The 17,612-nt window shown below is 55.8% G+C and overlaps 1 protein-coding gene and 1 pseudogene across 1 annotated transcript in view; one reads left to right on the plus strand and one right to left on the minus strand.

Annotated features, from left to right (window-relative positions):
- Positions 1–1,421: 1,421 nt before the first annotated feature.
- The window catches only part of GLI2 (GLI family zinc finger 2), a 245,633-nt gene continuing 229,442 nt past the window's right edge, over positions 1,422–17,612 (minus strand). Inside the window, exons 10-14 of the mRNA XM_078070664.1 lie at positions 15,369–15,518; positions 11,279–11,443; positions 8,917–9,198; positions 6,963–7,299; positions 1,422–5,634 (exon numbers count right to left, since the gene is read on the minus strand). Coding sequence (XP_077926790.1) covers positions 3,188–5,634; positions 6,963–7,299; positions 8,917–9,198; positions 11,279–11,443; positions 15,369–15,518 — 3,381 coding nt within the window. The 3' untranslated portion in view covers positions 1,422–3,187. The remainder of the gene's footprint in view (positions 5,635–6,962; positions 7,300–8,916; positions 9,199–11,278; positions 11,444–15,368; positions 15,519–17,612) is intronic.
- LOC118540022 (gamma-aminobutyric acid receptor-associated protein pseudogene) lies at positions 9,738–10,703 on the plus strand (annotated as a pseudogene).

The following is a 17,612-nucleotide window of genomic DNA, read 5'->3' on the forward strand; positions in this document are numbered from 1 at the left end:
AGAGTCACTGCTCCAGGCAAGCTGACTGGATTAGCGGCCCCCAGAGATGCCCCGCCCAGCCCAACCTGGATCAGCCAACCCTCAGTTGGCCCAGATTCAGAAGTTCAGTAGAGGTTTATCGTGCTGAAGCTTTGTGGATATCGGTATGCAACACGACCGTGGCCATGGTTAGCTGATGGGGGCACGGGGCCAGGATGGGCTTCTTAATACTGTGACTCATCAAGTCTCAGGGAGCACTGAAAAATTTGTGGCCTCCCTCTGCCCCCAAAGCAGGGCAGAGCTGCTTCCAGAGACTTAACATGTGGTGAGGCAGAGGCGGAACAAGGCCTGAAGATAAGCTTTGAAGGAGGCAGACATAGGGCGCCGGCAGCCAGGCTCGGTTCCTCCTCCTGAGGGTGCCATCAGCTAAGTGAGTCTTCCTCACTGAGGCGTGAGGCCCCGGAGTATGACCCCAGCTCTAGCGTTTCCAGCAGGAAACTATGGCCAGATACACAGGGAAGAATTTGGGGTGCCCTGCAGAAAGGAAGCCTGCTAAATTCTATTTTCCTTGGGGGTTTCTTACGTTCCTCAGTCCGCTTGGTCACATGCTGCAGAGCCGAATGCCTTCTCCATGGCTTTGGCCCCGGACACTCTGAGGCAGGTGCCAAGGTTTTTCTCATGGAGAGGAGGGGGTTCAGGGGCCCAGTGTGCCTGGCCCTACAGAAGGGGCTTCTACCCCCTGCAACACAGTCTTAGGCCCTCCCCTCTGTTCTCCTGTCCCAGAAACCATCTCAGTCTGCGTGTCCTACTCACTGGCCCCCTGAAGTTCCGTGTAGTGGCCTGATCACTGCTAATGGCTGGCTGCTGGCTTGCTAGACCTGGGCCCTCCCTGTGTACCTGCCAGGGCCACCTCCTAGGGCTCAGAGTTACAGCTCGTGGCCGCTCCCTGTGGGCCCCTCCGCCCCAGGCTGGCTGCTGGGGATCAGGCAGCTCCATCTGTCTGTCCTTTCTCCTTTTGCCAGCACCAGAGCACAGGGGTCTATCTTCTCCCCTGACCTCCACCCTGACTTAAGAGTGCTCATCAAATTAGCCATCAAGGAGGGAATCCTGACCCGAGGATTGCTTTGGGACGAGTGCTTGGGAATATACCTGGGTCCGGTACACAAGGTTCTCGACAAACCAACTTAGATGTTCAGGTCAGCTCGCTGGGAACAACAGCCGGATGTTCACCGTAAATCGTCAAACCCTGCCCGCCCCTCACCCCCAGAGACAACAAACAGCCAGTAAATGCCTCAGCATTAAACATTTCCCGGCGAAGGCGGGACAGTCAATTTTGACACTGTTGTGAAAAAATACAGCCTAGTTTCTGTTCAAATGCACCAAATTTACTGCTCAGGTTCTCATTAACTACTGTCAAGGAGGAAACAGACAGACAAAATAAATTATGAAAAAATTACTTTTTTAATGTACAAAAAGACTTATTTACAAGTTGAGCGTGTCATCTCAATTCATAGCATGTAGAAAAAGCTAAATATTTTGCAGATATCAATTTGGCGGCTGATTCACCTACAGTATTTTCAGGAATGACGTCTTCTGTACACACTATACACAGGCTGGGAACGGCTAGCGAAAGCCTAGTGCAGGGAGCGAATGAACACCGCCACAGAGCCCAGACCCTCGGAGGCGTCCCAGGGCTGTTATCTGGCCTTGGCTTTGTCTTTGGACCCTAACAAAGCATCTGATGTTCTGGGATGCGGAGGGCCCAGGTAAGGTTTTGGCCCTGTCTTGGTTGAGGCTAGGGTCACAGTATCAGGCTCATTGTGGTGCGGTTGGTTTTGGCAAGGTCGCCACAAATTCAGCGCTGGGAACGTGTGCGGTGTGAGTACATGTGTGTGGTGGGAGGGAGGCTTCAAGTCACCCAACAGTACGTTCAGGAGCGATGTCTTCTGATGCCAGTTCCAAATTCCATTTCCGGGTGGGGCTGGGTCACACCGAACAGGAAAATTCAGTGACGGTCCCTCAGAGTCCCAAGAATCAACCCCGTCACCCTCCACCCCCACCAAAAACACCATGCAGGTCATCATACTTTGCAGAATGAGCAGGAGCACCGAGGGAAGGGAATCCAGAAGGTCCCGGGACTGCATGCTGTGTCTCGGCCCAGACCACTGGACTGCGGGTGAGCAGACCACACAGCCCGGGGGAGCCCGGGCAGAGGCTGCTGTCAAGTCCTGGGCTTTTCCATGGTAAAGTGGGTGGACAGTGCACTGGAGAAACACGATTGGGTAAACATACGACTTCCTCTTCTTACGGGCAGTCTCCAGGGTGGCCTGAGGCTGGGTCCCTGGTGCTCTCCCAATTTCTCGAGGCCCCGTGCCAGGCTTGGCTCACCTGGGTCCATCCCTAACCCACAGCAGCTCCAGCAGCCCCGAGGTATTTAGAAGTTAAGTGTTCTTTCCAGGAAGGGCTACATTCGACATGCATGAGCACTGTAAACACGGTCTGGAGAAGTCAGGGCAGCTTCTGGGCTTGCCCCAAGGACTACAGTTTTTCTTTTCTTCTCTGGCAATCCTTCCGTACTTTATCCATTCGTATGCACTTGGACAGCCTGCCAGTGGCAAACTTGGCTTTGCGACGTGCCGGCGCTACCAAACCTGGAATCAGGATGTGCTTCCAAATAATCCAGGTAAAAATCTTTTTTCTTCCTCTGCGGCACGGGGAATGTTAGAGGCCTCAAGAAGTAAGCTTCATAGAATTCTTTTACCTCGCAAGTAGGGCAATGAGAAGCTTATCTTCCTGGATTAGAATATCCAGTATGGCTTTCAGATTCAAACCCAAATGTGGTTCCCTCTACCTTCTTTCCCCTTGGCCAACGGGATCCCTCATTAGCCAAATGACAGAGGCGAAGACGCTAGAACAATTTGGTCCTATAAACACCAAAGCCTGGGAAGCACTGTGCAAACGAGTTTTTCATTTCTACCTTGCCTTTCCCATTGAGACTTTTTTCAGTGTTCCGAAAAATAACCCAAAAGAAGACCAGACAGGATGTACACAAACCTGCCCTTAAAGCATCTGTGGTCTGAATCGGCCACTGGCAACACTCCCTCAGACCTAGTTAATACTTTTTTGGAAAAAGACAAAATTGACGGAAGCCCCACGCTCTGGGAAATGATGCCTCCTCCGAGTCCACTGAGCGCCAGGAGCTGGGGCCTTAGGTCATCATGTTCAGGAACTTGCTCTCCTCGGCCAGGCTGGTGAGCATGGAGCTCATGTCCCCAACAGCCATGTTGCTGATGCCCGTGGGGATGGAGGGCAGAGTCAGGGAGTTCCGGGGGGTGGTGAGGCAGGAGGAGCTCTGGGAGAGGCTGTGGAGGAGGCTGGGACTCAGGGCACCCGAGAGCAGGCTCGAGTGATCACCATCATCCATGATGGCATCGAAATCTATCTGGGGGGCCTCCAGGAGCTGGGAGTCCACAGTGCTGGACACCTGGTTGACGCCGGGCGAGGGCAAGGGCTGGGGCTGGATGCTGTCTGGGCAGGCCTGTGGCTGCGGTGGCTGGGGCCGCATGACCTGGCAGCCCACGTGGTTCTCCAGGCCTCCGTTCTGTTCGTACATGTGGATCTGGCCATAGTAGTAGAGCATGCTGTGGTCCTGGGCCCCGGCCGTGTCCTGTGGGGGTGGCTGAGGAGGCCGGGACACCATGTTGCCCATCGCTCCTTTGGGCCCATCTGCCATCTCCTGGTTGGCCGACACAGCAGCCATGGCGTGGCCGGTGGCCCTGGCATAAGCCAGCTGCAGCCCAGCCCGCACCCCACGGTGGCAGCCAGCAGGGCTGGGCTCAGCGGGTGGCCGGGGTTGCACTAGGCCAAAGCTGGATCCAGCCACCCCCACAGCGCCCTGCTGGGGCTCCATGAAGCTGGGTTGCTGGGAAGGCAGAAGGTTGGGGCCCTGGCGGTAGTCCTCCTGGCTCATGGGGGTCGCCAGGTGATGGCTCTGCTGTGGGTAGCTCTGGGTCGAGTGAAGGGGTGGCATCCCGGCCAGGGCGGAATTGGGGATTCCGAGTTCCCTGCGGTTGCCTCCCATCATGGTGGCTTCCGGAGCAACTTCCATTTGCTGGGGGAGCCCCAGGTGGACTGGCTTGGCTGCCATGTTGCTGCAGGATGGGGGGTACTGGTTCAGGGCCCCACCCATGGTACTGGGGCTCAGCTGAGGGTGGGCTTGCCCATAGTTGGTGTGGGGGCTCCCGGTGGTCGTCATACTGGGACACTGCCCACCTGTCCCGGGCTGCCGCAGCTGCTGCATATAATTTATCCGAGGCACGGAGGGGCCGCCCCCGCAGGGCTGAAAGTGTGCCTGCTGGGCGGTGTCCAGGGCCCCCGGGCTCAGCGGCAGTCCTTGCGGACTATAGCCTGGGTACTGGCCGAAGGCCGGCTTCTGCTGCGCCACAGCCAGGTTGCCCTGCGGAAAGGGCGAAGGCTTCCCCTGGCTGGCCAGGGTGTCCATGGTGCCGGAGCTCACCTCATTCCACTGCACCGGCATGCTGTTTTTGTTCAGGCTGGGGGGAGCCGTGTAGCCCAGCTGGCAGCCTCCCAGCACCGCGGCGGCGGGGCCCACGTTGGAGTCCGCGGCCACCATCCTGCGCTGGCCGTGCAGCCCCGGGCTGGGCAGTTTGGGGTTCTCAGAGAAGCAGGTGCTTTCCGGGGGATAGGCCTGCGGGGGGCTGTCGTCCAGGGTCCCGCCGGCGTGCGCCTTGATGTACTGCACCACGTCGTCGGGCAGCACGAGGTCGTCGTCGGGCAGCACGAGGCCGATCTCGGGCCCCGCGCCGTCCGCCCCCGCCGCCAAGGCCTCCATGGCCACGTGCTCGCTGATGCTGGGCGGCCGGGGCGAGTAGGCGCCGCGGGCCAGGCCGCCATCGGCGCTCGCGAGGCCAGGCAGGCGGAGGCCTCGCCGGTCGGCGCAGGGCGGCAGCGGGGCCGGGTTCACGTCGTGGGCGCTGTGGAAGCGCTGCACCCGCGGGGCGGCCAGGGCGTCGGGCCGCCTCACCGGGTCGCTGGCCCGCCGCGCCCCGCCGCCCGGCGCCTCGTGGGGGAAGGCGGGCGCGGGCCCCGCGTGGCCGTGGGCCGGCCCGTCGCTGCCCCGCCGCGGCCCCAGCGGGCGCGGGCAGGGGGCGGGCGGCGCCAGCCGGGTCCGCAGGCTCGCGCGCTCCAGGCCGGGCAGCGGGGTCGGGGGCGGCCCGCCGGTGGCCGCGGCGTACTTGGCCCGCAGGCTGTACTGCTGCGCCGGCGTGAGGCTGAGCGCCCCCGCGCCGCCGCCGCCGCCGCCGCTGCACTGGCTGGCCTCGCTCGAGCGCCGCGACGCGTCGGTGGAGATCGGGTCGTAGGAGTCGGCCGAGCTGGCGTTGTGGGGGCGGCCGGCGCCCAGGGGCGACGCCTCGCTGGAGCGGCGGCTGGAGAAGTAGGGGGAGATGCCGGAGGAGCGGCGGCTCACGGTGTAGGCGGAGCTGACCGTGCTGGTGGAGCTGTCGCGGCGCTCCTGCAGGTGGCTCAGCATGGTCACCTCGCTCGCGGACAGCTCGGACAGCCGCGGGTTGGGCAGCAGCCCCGCCGGCCCGCCGCCGCCGCCGCCCCCGCCGCCGAGGTTTTCCAGGATGGAGCCTGCGGGGAAGGAGAGGGGTCAGCGGCCGCGGACAGGGCGCGGCTGCTCTGCCTTTGACCGAGCTGAACCTGCGGCCGCTGGACCCCCTACCAGGCCCCGCACACAGCAGGCGCTCAACCAGTGACTTCTAAATGAAAGGAGGGAAGCGGGGGACAGCAAGTGAACAAATGATGGCCCAGTGGGAGTCAGGAGGCCTGATTCCAATCTTAGCTGCCACTGCTTGGCCGGCCTTGAATTCTCATTCTGTCGGAGCCTTAGTTTCTCCAGCTGTAGATAAAATGTGCCTCTCCGCAAGAGGCGGTTATTGAGAGCCAGGGAGGAGGAGCCCGGGAGGAGGAGCCCGGGAGGGCCCTGGCCACCGCCTCCCCGCACCTTCACCATCTGGGCCTGGCTGTGGCCAGGCTGGCTCCCCAGGGGCTGGGTTTATAGGCAGCCCCCTGAGATGCACACCCATGGAAGGGAGCATAGGCGCCAGAATGGGGGGGGGCGGGGAGAGAAGTGTGTGGCCACGCAGACCCCACGACAGCTGATGTCACAGGAAGCTCTGGGCCTTGAACGGCCTTACACTCCTGCAGTGATCAGTCACCGGATGGGGGCCACCCCGGGAAGGGGTGACCTCGGGTAAGGCAGCTGTCTGCAACCCAAGCGATTTCTGTATGAGGCGGAGAGTGGAAGGCCATTTGCCTGCAGTTCCCGCAACAGCTGGGGCAACAAAGCCTCCCTTCGAGGGAGACCTGGGTGGTGCATCTCGGTGTCCGCCACACGGGCTGTGGGCCCAGCTCACTGCCCGGCCCAGAGTCGGCACTCAGGAAATGCTCCTGAGGACACCTTGCAGCTCAAAGCCTGGCCAGCACGTCCTGAGGCTGTCTTGTGCATAAAGTCCTCCCTGTTCTTCCCCAGCTGACGTGCTGTCTCTCTCCTCTGCCCAGCTCCAGCCCGAGCTCCGTCCTCGCTCTCCGGCTCCTTCCCCGGTCCAGTGTGCATCTCCTGGCATGGCCTTCCAACCACAGGGACTGGGATTATAGTGCTCTCCTGCCTAGGGCCTTTGCCACAGTGCCCAGAGCCGAAGCATGGTGTAGCTGAAAAAGCACGGGCTTGGAGCCACTTAGGCCTGGACGGAGTCTCACTCAGCTCTGCCATTGAGCCGAGTGGGGCACTTTCACCTCTCTAAGCCTCATTTTCCTTATCTATGCAATGGGCTGGTAAGATCTATCCTATTGTGGGTAACCGGTGAGACGGCACATGGCGCTCGATGGAGGTGAACCTAGTGGGTGCTTGCCCCGGGCCCTGTCCCGCCCCTGCCTGCACACCCGGGGTCTCCACTCACCACTTCCCGGGAGGGGAGGCAGCTTGGTGTTCCGGGTATGTGGAGCCGGCCCAGCCCAAGAGCAGGAATCCTTGAGTGACTTGAGCTTCTCCTTCTTGAGCTGCTCGAACCGGTGCATGGCGGTCATATGTTTGCGCAGCTGCAGGCCACCAGCAGAGGGAGCGGCCAGGGCTGAGGCATCGGCCCCCGGGGGCGTGTCATCCAGAGCCGTCAGGTCTCCCAGGCTCCCGGGCCCTGTCCCCGGCATCTCCACGCCGCTGTCATTGTTGGGGGCACTGCCCAGGGGAGAGGGCTCACTGCTGCAGGACGACTGGGCCCCGGGGCTGGACTGACACAGCTACAGGGGGTGTGGTGAGAAGGCACAGGGTCAGAGGGTACGAGAAACCCCCTGGCCCTGTGCCCCTGCCCGCACACGTGCCGTGCCCTTGCACACCCGGGAAGGAGGCTGCCATGCAGAGGAGCTTCTGAACATCACTATCTGCAGCAGGTGGCCCAGCCACCTCACTTCTCTGAATCTCAGCTTCCCCAACTAGAAGATGCACCTGAGCTGCCTCTGGGACAGGGTCAGTGGCTAGATGGAAGGCCTCCGGCAGGCAGAAGGCGCCCGGGGAACGGACAGCCCCACATTACCCTGCTTCTTGCTGCTCAGTTCCCCCAGCCAGCGTCTGGGCCAGAGCTCCCTTTCAGCGTGCGGGGACACTTTGAGTCTGTGCCCCACAGAAGCAGCCATGGCTGCATCACGTTGACATCAAAGAGGGCGGCTCAACGTTCGCAAACAACACGGACGTGCCATGTGATGAAGCAAGGCGCAGTGGGGGTCTGCTGACCTGGTGCCTCTCAACAGGCCAGAGGCAGGTTGTCAGAAAGGCCAGGAAGACCAGGTGAGGGTGGACCTGCTGGATGCAAGCCCTTGCCTGAAGGGCCACCCCAAACCAGCCCCCATCCTGGGTCGATACGGAGGGGGGCAGAGAGTTCATGGCTCGTGTGTACAATGCAGGACTCCACACAACCTGGGCTGCCTCGACTGGGACCTGGGATGGGAGTGCAGCTGAGCTCACTTCGGATACAACACCTGTGGGCTCCTTTCCAGGCCACATGACCCCAAATTCCAGACTTTTCTGGAATTTTCAGCACCAATGCTTCCTTCTGCCCGTGGCATGACCTGCATTTCTCATGTTGGCACTCAGGACCCTCCGTCTGGTCCTTCCCTCCTCTGTGCCCTGAACTCACGCCTCCACTCAGCCCTGTCCCTCGTGGAGGCTCGGTCCCCACGGTTCGCTCCTGTATCTGCCAGCTTGACTCCTGCCACCAGCCTGTATCTGTCCCAGGGGTTCCACCTGCAGTGCCTGGTGCCTACTGATCCAAACCCACTTTACCAGGCTCCCAAGGGGCCTGGACTGACACGTCAGTCTGCACCCAGGCAGCAGGCCTGGACCAGCACCCCAGCCCGCCCTCAGCGCGCCAGCCCGCCCACACCCCGCCGGGCTTCTCTGCTCACCTCAGTACCGTCTATCCTTAGGGGAGGTACAGTCGAGAAAAAGAGGCGGAGACAAAGAACAGGTGGTTAGAACAAAAGGAGTGGAGGCCACAGGGGCAAGGACGCAGAGACAGGACAGAGGGGAGGGGACCAACACTAGCGCTCGGGTGCTGGTTGGAAAGGCAGACCCCAGGAACCACCCACAGATTGACTGCGTGGGGGCAGGCATCCCCGCGGCCCATGGCCCTGCCCAGCAGAATGGGACCTGGCACAAGACAGGTCCTATGAGAGGCCCAAGGTCGTGAAGGGAGGAAAGTCGAGCTGGAGAGAGGAGGACATCATCGTGCGCTTGCGGGGGGGACCCCGAGGCAGAGCCCCCAGCTGCAGTCGGGGCTCTGGGCCTTCGTGCTGCTGGGCCTGATCTCCTGGGGGGGTGGGAGGCATGCACTGGGGCCTCCACTGCCCAGCTCTGCTTACCCCGGAGCTCTCGGTCTTGATGGCTTTGACGTGTAGGCAGTCCTCCACGGCCTGGCTGGTGCTGCTGGCCTCGGCACTCTCCTCAGAGCCCCGGCCGCCGGGCTCGGCACTGGCCTCATTGTCCCCATTCTCCTTGAGCAGGGGGGCGCGGAGGTGCACGTCGTTGCGCTGCTTCTTGGTGACGTGAGCATCTGGGCCGTGTACTGTTTTCACGTGCTTCCGGAGAGAGCTGGGGTCCGTGTATCGCTTGGTGCAGCCTGGGATCTTGCAGATATAGGGTTTCTGGGGAGAGAAGCAAGCCTGTGTTATGAGACACTGAGTGGGGGCACTCCCCATTCTCCTGAAGCCATGCCACGTCCTTCGGCTGGCATAGTCAGAAGGTGCTGGACTTCAGGGCACCCTGGATGGAGCCATGCCAGCCCCAGGGCCTGCAGGAGCTCAGCCCCACTGGTCTGATCTGCCATCTCTTCATGTGGGTAAGCACATGGCTGAGGAAGCCCTCATCACAAGCTGGGGACATAGATCAGAGACTATGGAGGTGGTGGGGACCCAGAGCTTGGTGTGATTGCAATGCCGCCTCCCCAGGGACCAGAGCACTGGGATTTTTGATATCAGTAGGAGTGTATTACTTTGTAATACCCGCAAGACAGCATTAACACCCTGATTTCTCTGATGAGGAAAAACAGGTTCACAGAGGCAAAGAAACTGGTTCAAAGCCACTCAGGAATGGGACGAAAACCCAGGGTTTCTGAACCTCAGTCCTGAGTTCACACACACACACATGCATATACATATGTACATGTGAGCAAGTGCATAACGCACCCACACAGACCCACATAATACATACACACATACTGGGCGCAAGTCCCGGGATCGTTCCACCGAGTCCACGCACGTGCCGTCGCCACCACTGCCCCCTGTCCCAGCTCCCCACCCCGGGGTCCCTCAGCCCAGCCCGGTCCAGCCGGGTTCCCGGGAGGATGAAGTTCGTCTATAATAAAGAGGAGCATCCATTTGAGAAATGCCGCTCTGAGGGCGAGAATATCGCAAAGAAATACCCGGACCGGGTTCCAGTGATAGTAGAAAAGGCTCCCAAAGCTCGGATAGGAGACCTGGACAAAATGAAATATCTGGTGCCTTCTGATCTCACAGTTGGTCTGTTCTACTTCTTGATCCGGAAGCGAATTCATCTCCGAGCTGAGGATGCCTTGTTTTTCTTGGTCAACAATGTCATTCCACCCACCAGTGCCAGCCACATGGGTCAGCTACACCAGGACCACCATGTAGAGGACTTCTTTCTATACCTCGCCTCCAGTGATGAAAGTGTCTACGGTCTGTGAAGCTGCTCCCCCTGAGGTGGGGGGTCCTGTTCTACAAAAAGAGAGGTGGACCCCCTTCCTTGACCTACTCCTCCTCCCGGCTCAACCACCACCTTCTTCAGGACCTGCACTTCCTAATGTTTGAGGCTCTCCTCCAGCCCCTCTTAGCAGGAGGGCTCATGGGGGAGGTGGCCTCTTGGACCTCTCTTTTCTCCCCTTTCTCTTACCACCTTTCCCACTCTGCTTTAGACTTCTTGATTGTCAATCTCTGTCACATCCAGCGATTGTTTTGGTTTCTGTTCCCTTTCTAACTGCCCAAGGGGCTCAGAACGCCAACATCCCTTCCTTTCACTACCTTCTTTTTTGGGCGTAGATGGAAGGGACTGAAATTGTGTGTGTGTGGGGGGGAAGGTAGGAGGCACATCAATAAAGAGGAAACCACCAAGCTGAAAAAAAAAAAACAAAAAACATACACACATACATCCACATACACGGAAACATCCACACACGTACATAAACATACCCCTCTCCAAGGCTAGCTCTTGTCTCTAGAGACCCTAAAGGGCTTAGATTCCTTTGGGAATTCCTCTGATTTCCTACAAGGAAATCCTCTTGGGATCCAAAATGTAGCTAAGCTTTTAGAAATGTTCCTTCCCGAGTCTACCCGAGCAAAAGCAGTTGAATGGCTGGGCCTGGACTGGGAGGCAGGTACAGCAGACTTCTTTCCCCGGGCTCTGTCAGCCCTGCCAGGGGGTCTGGCTACCTAGGGAGACAAAGGCTGCTCTGTGCCCTATCAGTGGGGGGCTGACAGCTACGGTCGGTCGGACAGCAGTAGTGGTTACAGCATGTCGTTGCCAGCTGCCCAGGGTGGAGCGGCAGGGGCCTGCCGATGCGTGCTGAGCTCAGATAGTAGGCTGCGGAGGGGGCGAAGGGCATCAGGCACCTAGGTACCCGACGGCCTACGAGAAGCCATGGGGTGATGCATTTACGCACATGTCAGTGGGGTCCCATGTGCACATGCTGTGCACACCCTGGCCAGGTACCTCGTTGGAGTGGGTGCGGTTCTGATGCTTGGCGCGGTCTGAGGCATTGGAGAAGGCCTTGTTGCAACCCTCGTGCTCACACACGTATGGTTTCTCCCCAGTGTGGGACCGCAGGTGCGTCTTCAGGTTCTCCAGGCGAGAGTAGGCCTTTGAGCAGCCCTCGAACTGGGAAGAAGTGGGTTCGGTCAGTGAGGGTGCCCCAGATCCAACACAGGGAACCCGAGCTCAGGGGCTGGCCCGCTGCCTCCTCCCCAAAACCCCCATCCGCTGCACCCCGCAGGTGCACCCAGGAGTGTGTGTTTCAACAATAATGTCCACCTTGCTTTCTGATTATAAAATGACATAAGACCACTCTAGAAAACTTGGAAAGGATGGAAAAGTGCAAAAAGAGAAATGAAAACCATTGGCTGCCCAGGAACAGCCTCTGCTGACATCCAGGTAAGTCTCTGGGGGCTTTGTAGTTCATCCCAAATGTTTAAAAACCCAAACTGGGAACATATCACATATTTAGTTACATATTCTGTTTGTTAAAATCAATGGCACATGGTGAGAATCTTCCCGTATCATTAAAAACTTTTTGAAAATACTCTTTTAACTGTTTCCAGTGCCACTCCCTGATTAGAATGTTTGTGTGTGTTAAAACGTGCTGAGAATAAAATCCAGGGGCATCTGGGTGGCTCAGTCAGTTAAATGTCCGACTCTTGATCTCAGTCAGGTCTTGATCTCAGGGTTGTGAGTTCAAGCCCCACGTTGGGCTCCACGCTGGACATGGAGCCTACTTAAATCAAATCAAATCAAATCAAATCCAGTGTTCTCCAAATCCTTGAGTGAGCTGGCCTCATCCTTGCTCTGGCCATGCTGGCCCCCTTTCAGTTCCATGGCCCCACTAAATTCTTCCCGGTATGGAGCCTTGGCACACACAGTCCCCTCTGGCTAGAACCCTACCCGGATCCTGGCCTGGCTCACTCCCTCTCAATGTCTTAGGGCATTTCCTCTAGGAGAATTTCTCTGATCTTCTTAATCATAAGACTATTCTTTTTGCTTTATACTTCCTACCACACTTCATAATCTTCATCATTTTGTTATCTGGCCTTCCCATAGGAAACAAGCTCCAAGGGAACAGGTACCTTCTAGATCTTGTTCATTTTTGTGTTCCCAGTATTTAATATCTGATGAAAAAAAATTTTTTTTGGCACTCAAGAAGGAAAGGAAGGAAGGAGGGAGCAAGAAAGAGTGGCAGAAAAGGAGGGAGAGAGGAAGGAAGGATGGATCACTCTAGGAGGATCTGAACATATTCCCAAGATACTGCAATAGCATCTAATGTTCCTATGAAAATTGCCCTCAGAATGACACACAAACCCCAGTAGAAACTGGCACACTGTTCGCATCCTCCCCTTTTTTCCTGACCAGTCTGACTGAGTATATTTGGTACATTGATCTGTTTCTACAACTCACAGCTCATACCACAGGGCTATGGTTTGCTATAACTCAGAATGTTACAAAAATAACTTGCTGCAAAGGACCCAGAAGAGCCAAAATAGTCTTGCAAAAGGAGGACAAATTTGAAGAACTGACACTTCCCAATTTCAAAATTTACTATAAAACTACAGTAATCAAGACTGTGTGTGGTGCTACCATAAGGACAGACATAGAGATCAATGGACTAGAAGTGAGAGTTTAGAAATAAACTCATTTTTAGGGTCAGGTGATTTTCAACAAGGGTGTTAAGGCCATTTGATGGGGAAAGAACAGTCTCTTCAACAAATGCATCAGGACAACTAGGACAGCGACATGCAAAAAGAATGAAGCTGGACCCCTACCTCACACCATATATCCAATGGACTCAAAATGGATTCAAGACCTAAATGGTAGAGCTACCCTATAAAACCATGTGTGTGTGTGTGTGTGTGTATGTAAAAAGACTATATATTTATAAACTATAAAACTCACATAAGAAAACATAGGGGTAAATTTTTGTGACCTTGGATTAGGCAATGGTTTCTTAGATATGATACCAAAAGCACCAGCAGTTAAAAAGTTGGACTTCACCAAAATTAAAAACTTTGCTGCTTCAAAGGAAACTATCAAGAAAATGAAAAGAAACCCACAGAATGGGAGAAACTACTGGGAAGTCATATATCTGATAAGGGTTTAGAATTACTACAACCCAACAGTAGAGACAAGTAACTCAATTTAAAAAATGGGCAAAATATTTGAGTAGACCTTTCTCCAAAGATAGTATACAAATGATCATTAAGCTCATGAAAAGATGCTCAACATCATCAGTCATTAGGGAATCGCTAATCAAAACCACAATGAGATGTGACTTCACATTCCCTAAGATGACTGTCATCAAAAGACAAGTTAGCAAGTGTTAGCAAGGATGTGGAGAAATCCCTCCACATTTTGCTGGTGGGAATGTAAAATGGTGCAGCCTTTTTGGAAAGCAGTCTGGCTGGTCCTCAAAAAGTTGAACACAGAGTTACCATAGGACCCAGCAATTCTACTCTAGGTACAAACACAAGAGAATTGAAAACTTGTACACTAATGTCCAGAGCAGCATTTTTCATAATAGCCAAAAAGTGAAAGCAATGCAAATATCCATCAACTGGGTAAATGGATAAAAATAGTAAGATCTATCCCTACAATGGACTGTTGCTTAGCCACAAGCAGAAACGAGGTATTGATACATGCTATGACATGGATGAACCTTGAAAACATGCTGAGTGAACAAAGCCAGACACAAACGCTGTCCATCACGTGATTCTGTTTTAACGAATTGTCTGGAACAGGGCAATTCATAGAGACAGGGAAGCAGATTAGTGGTTGTTAGGGAGTAGGGGGGAAGAGGACGGGGAGTGATTGCAAACAGGTCTAGGGTTTCTTTTGGGGGTGATGACAATGTTCTGAAATTAGCTATTGGTGATGGTTGCACAACTTAGTGAACATACTGAAAATCACTGACTTGTACATTTTTTAAACGGTGAACTTTATAGCATGTGAATTTTATCTCAGTTAAAAAAAAACCTGCCAACAAAGGTAGCATATTTCGTTGAATCCCGGTCACACCAATTTTAAGACAGCCTGATTTCAGAGATATTAAAATGACAACAAAATGTCTATCTCAGAATTATAAAATAAGGTAATTCACGGAGAGTTCCCAGAGGCTTCAGCTGCAACCACATCAGTGCATCACTGGTCCAGCAGTGGCCCTTTTAAAGAGGGAGCAGTTGTGTGTTAAAAAAAGGTCTTGCCAATTACAGCCACAAATTCTGTTGACATCTCAAGGGAAACTGTCTAAAAGGTCTTATTTTTGTGTCTACGTTAAAAAAAGAAATTCAGGGCGCCTGGGTGGCTCAGTCGGTTAAGCGTCTGCCTTCTGCTCAGGTCATGATGCTCAGGTCCTGGGATGGAGCCCCGAATCGGGCTCCCTGCTCTGCAGAGAGTCGGCTTCTCCCTCTGCCCCTTCTCCCTGCTCATTCTCTCTCTCTCTCAAAAAAATAAAATCTTAAACAAATAAAAATTAAAAAAGAAATACAAAAAATAAAGAAATTCAACCAAAGGGCTGTTGCTCCAGCTCTGACTGGTCAGCGAAGCTTTTCTGTGTGTGTGTGTGTGTGTTGGTGGGGGGGGGGGCGGGGAGGCGGGGCAGACTAAGGGGTGCTACTGGGCCGGCACCTGCGGTCCGCCAGCCCAGCGAACTGCAGGCGGATAGCCCTACCGTGGGGTTCATGGCCACACACAGACAAAACTACAGAGCCATGAGCACATCCCCACTGCAGTTACCGAGATGCACGCACCCCCCGAGTCCATCAGAGTTCTGGGCAGCAGACAGATGGGGTCCTCAAGAACCCCCCACGGACAGAAGGCCCAGGGCAGGAGCACAGACGACAACACGTTTCGGAGGTGGGTCCCCGGGATGCTGCTGTGGCCTGTTCAACCCGCGTTTCCCCGTGGCCAGCCACGCCCAGCACAGCCCACATCAGCCAGGAGCGCAGCTGTCCTCCGGAGACGCGGGGTGGGGGAAAGGGCCGCGCCGGAAGCTCCGGACAACACCGGGGGTGAGGGGGGCGCCGGGAGGTCCACTCACCGTGCACTTGTGGGGCTTCTCGCCCGTGTGCCGGCGCATGTGCACCACCAGCATGTACTGCGCCTTGAAGGGCTTCTGCTCGCGCGTGCAGGCCTGCCAACGGCACACAAACTCCTTCTTCTCCCCATGGATGTGCTCATTGTTGATGTGCTGCCGGGAAGAAGCGCACGGACAGGCCGTGAGCCCGGCCACCCGCCCCTGCGGCCCCCTCCTCCGACGTGCAGAACCCCGCCCCCCGCCCTCCCGACAAGACCACCGCCTGTGAGCCAGGCCACACCTCCTCAACCGCTCTCATTAGCTGCCACTAACTGCAGATCTACTGTGTGCTACTCGTCTCAGCGGCATTCCCCAATTAGTCAGTGATCAAAGTGACCATCCGTGATGGGCAAGGGCATCCCGCTCACCCCAGGCTGGGCTCCAGGCTCTGGTCGGGATGATGATGCTCCTGGGCTGCAAAGAGTAGGCACTAATGAACTGTAGCGAGGCTGACATGCACATGGTTGGCGCATGGGAAGCTTCTCCCAAGCTTGCCCCTATTGTCCCAGGAATTCCTGAATAACACTTTTTATCATAATGGAAACATAAAGGCATCCTCATCTCTACTTTTGACAGCAGCCTGTGAGGTGATGGCTCCGCCCCTTTTCACCGAGGCCCAGATCGATAGGTGGCCTGGGCAGGGCTCGATTCTGACCTTGATGCTGGGCTCTGGGCACTGTTTGAGGCTGCCCCCCGGCACACGATGGCCCAGGAAGGTAAAGCAGGTCAGCCAAAGACAGCACGACTGATCTCGAGGCATGGCCTGGGGAGCCCTGCATCCCAGGGCCAGCGGGGCCACCTCAGGCGAAGCTGGGAAGGGCAAGGACAAGAAGCCTTTCATGGAGGAGGGGTCCTCAGGCGCATCCCAGGCAGCACTGCCCTGGCCTGGGAATGGGACACTGACTTTCCTCTTTTCCCCAGTCTCTGCCCCCATATGTTCCAGCTTCTGCCTCGGGCTCATCACATGTGTGTCACCTTGAGTAGTTTCTTCCTTGATATGGAGCAATGGGCCAAAGTTCCCTTTCTGTCAAAGGGAACAGAGCAAGCTGCCCTGGGTAGACCCTTTGGATTTTAGTCACTTGCTTTGATTATTTCACTGAAGGCTGCAGTACTCACTGGAGCAGGGGTATTACCAGCTCTGAGCTTAGGATGTGTGGATATGTGTGGGGCCTCCAGACTTTTATGTCCTTAGGCTTTGAGGTTGCTTATCTATCTGGGGGGAGTGAAAACAGGTGGTATTAGTCACTCACACAGTGGACTGAAAAAGTATACTGGACCTTGGGTATTTCCTCTCCCTCTAGGGCTTCTCTCTAAAGGCCACCGGGGAGCCTCCCTGTGCCCCATCAAGGTCCCATCCTTCCCCTTCCATCTCCCTCTTGGTTCAAGGTCGTGTCCTGTCTGTGTGCGGATCAGGCTGGGCTTGCTTCCCCCAAGGGGGACGGGAGGGTGGGACACTCAGGTCTTGGCTGCCTATTCTCTCCAGCCCCACCGCCTCTCTTCTCTCTGTTCTCCGCTCGTCTTCCCGCTTTCACCACCTCCCACCCACCACCACCTCCAACGCAGTAGCCATTCGCCCCTTGTGGATTTGAGCCCTTGAAATGTGGCTGGTCCCAACTGGGATGGGCTGTTTCCAAGATGGACAATAAAAAAAAAAAAAAAAGGATGTCATATATCCCAATAATTCTGTTTTATACTGATTACACGTCAAAACGATCACCTTTCAGATATATTGGGTGACAGAAAATCTATTTTTCAAGTGAATTTCACCTGTTTCCTTTTACTCTTTTTAAAACATGTTCCCAGGTTAATGTCAAGTTACACGCGTGGTGGGCCTTTGTGGCTGGAGGTGTCTTTCTACTGGACGGTGCTGCTGTCGATCTTTGCAAGCTGCGGGGCTGTCGGAGAGCCCGACCCAGAGAGACAGCAAGCCACCAGGCCCACATGCCCTGAGAAACAGGCCCAGCTGTCGTGCATACAAATGTCAGTGCTGGAGCGAGTAAAATCTACAGCGCTTTGAACTTCCAGGGAAATCTTATCATATTAGCCTCACTTTCCATTTTTAAAGCCTTTCAAATGATAAAAATGCTTCCTGACAATGCCTTTCATTTTTTTCTTATTGGTTTACTTAGCAACAAATTGTTAATAATCGACTGGGGGCTCCGGCTCGCCTGTGTGCCTGCCACCATCCATCTTCCCAGGGAGCAGAGA

The sequence above is a fragment of the Halichoerus grypus genome, chromosome 4 (genome assembly GCF_964656455.1).
Source record: "Halichoerus grypus chromosome 4, mHalGry1.hap1.1, whole genome shotgun sequence".
NCBI lineage: Eukaryota > Metazoa > Chordata > Mammalia > Carnivora > Phocidae > Halichoerus > Halichoerus grypus.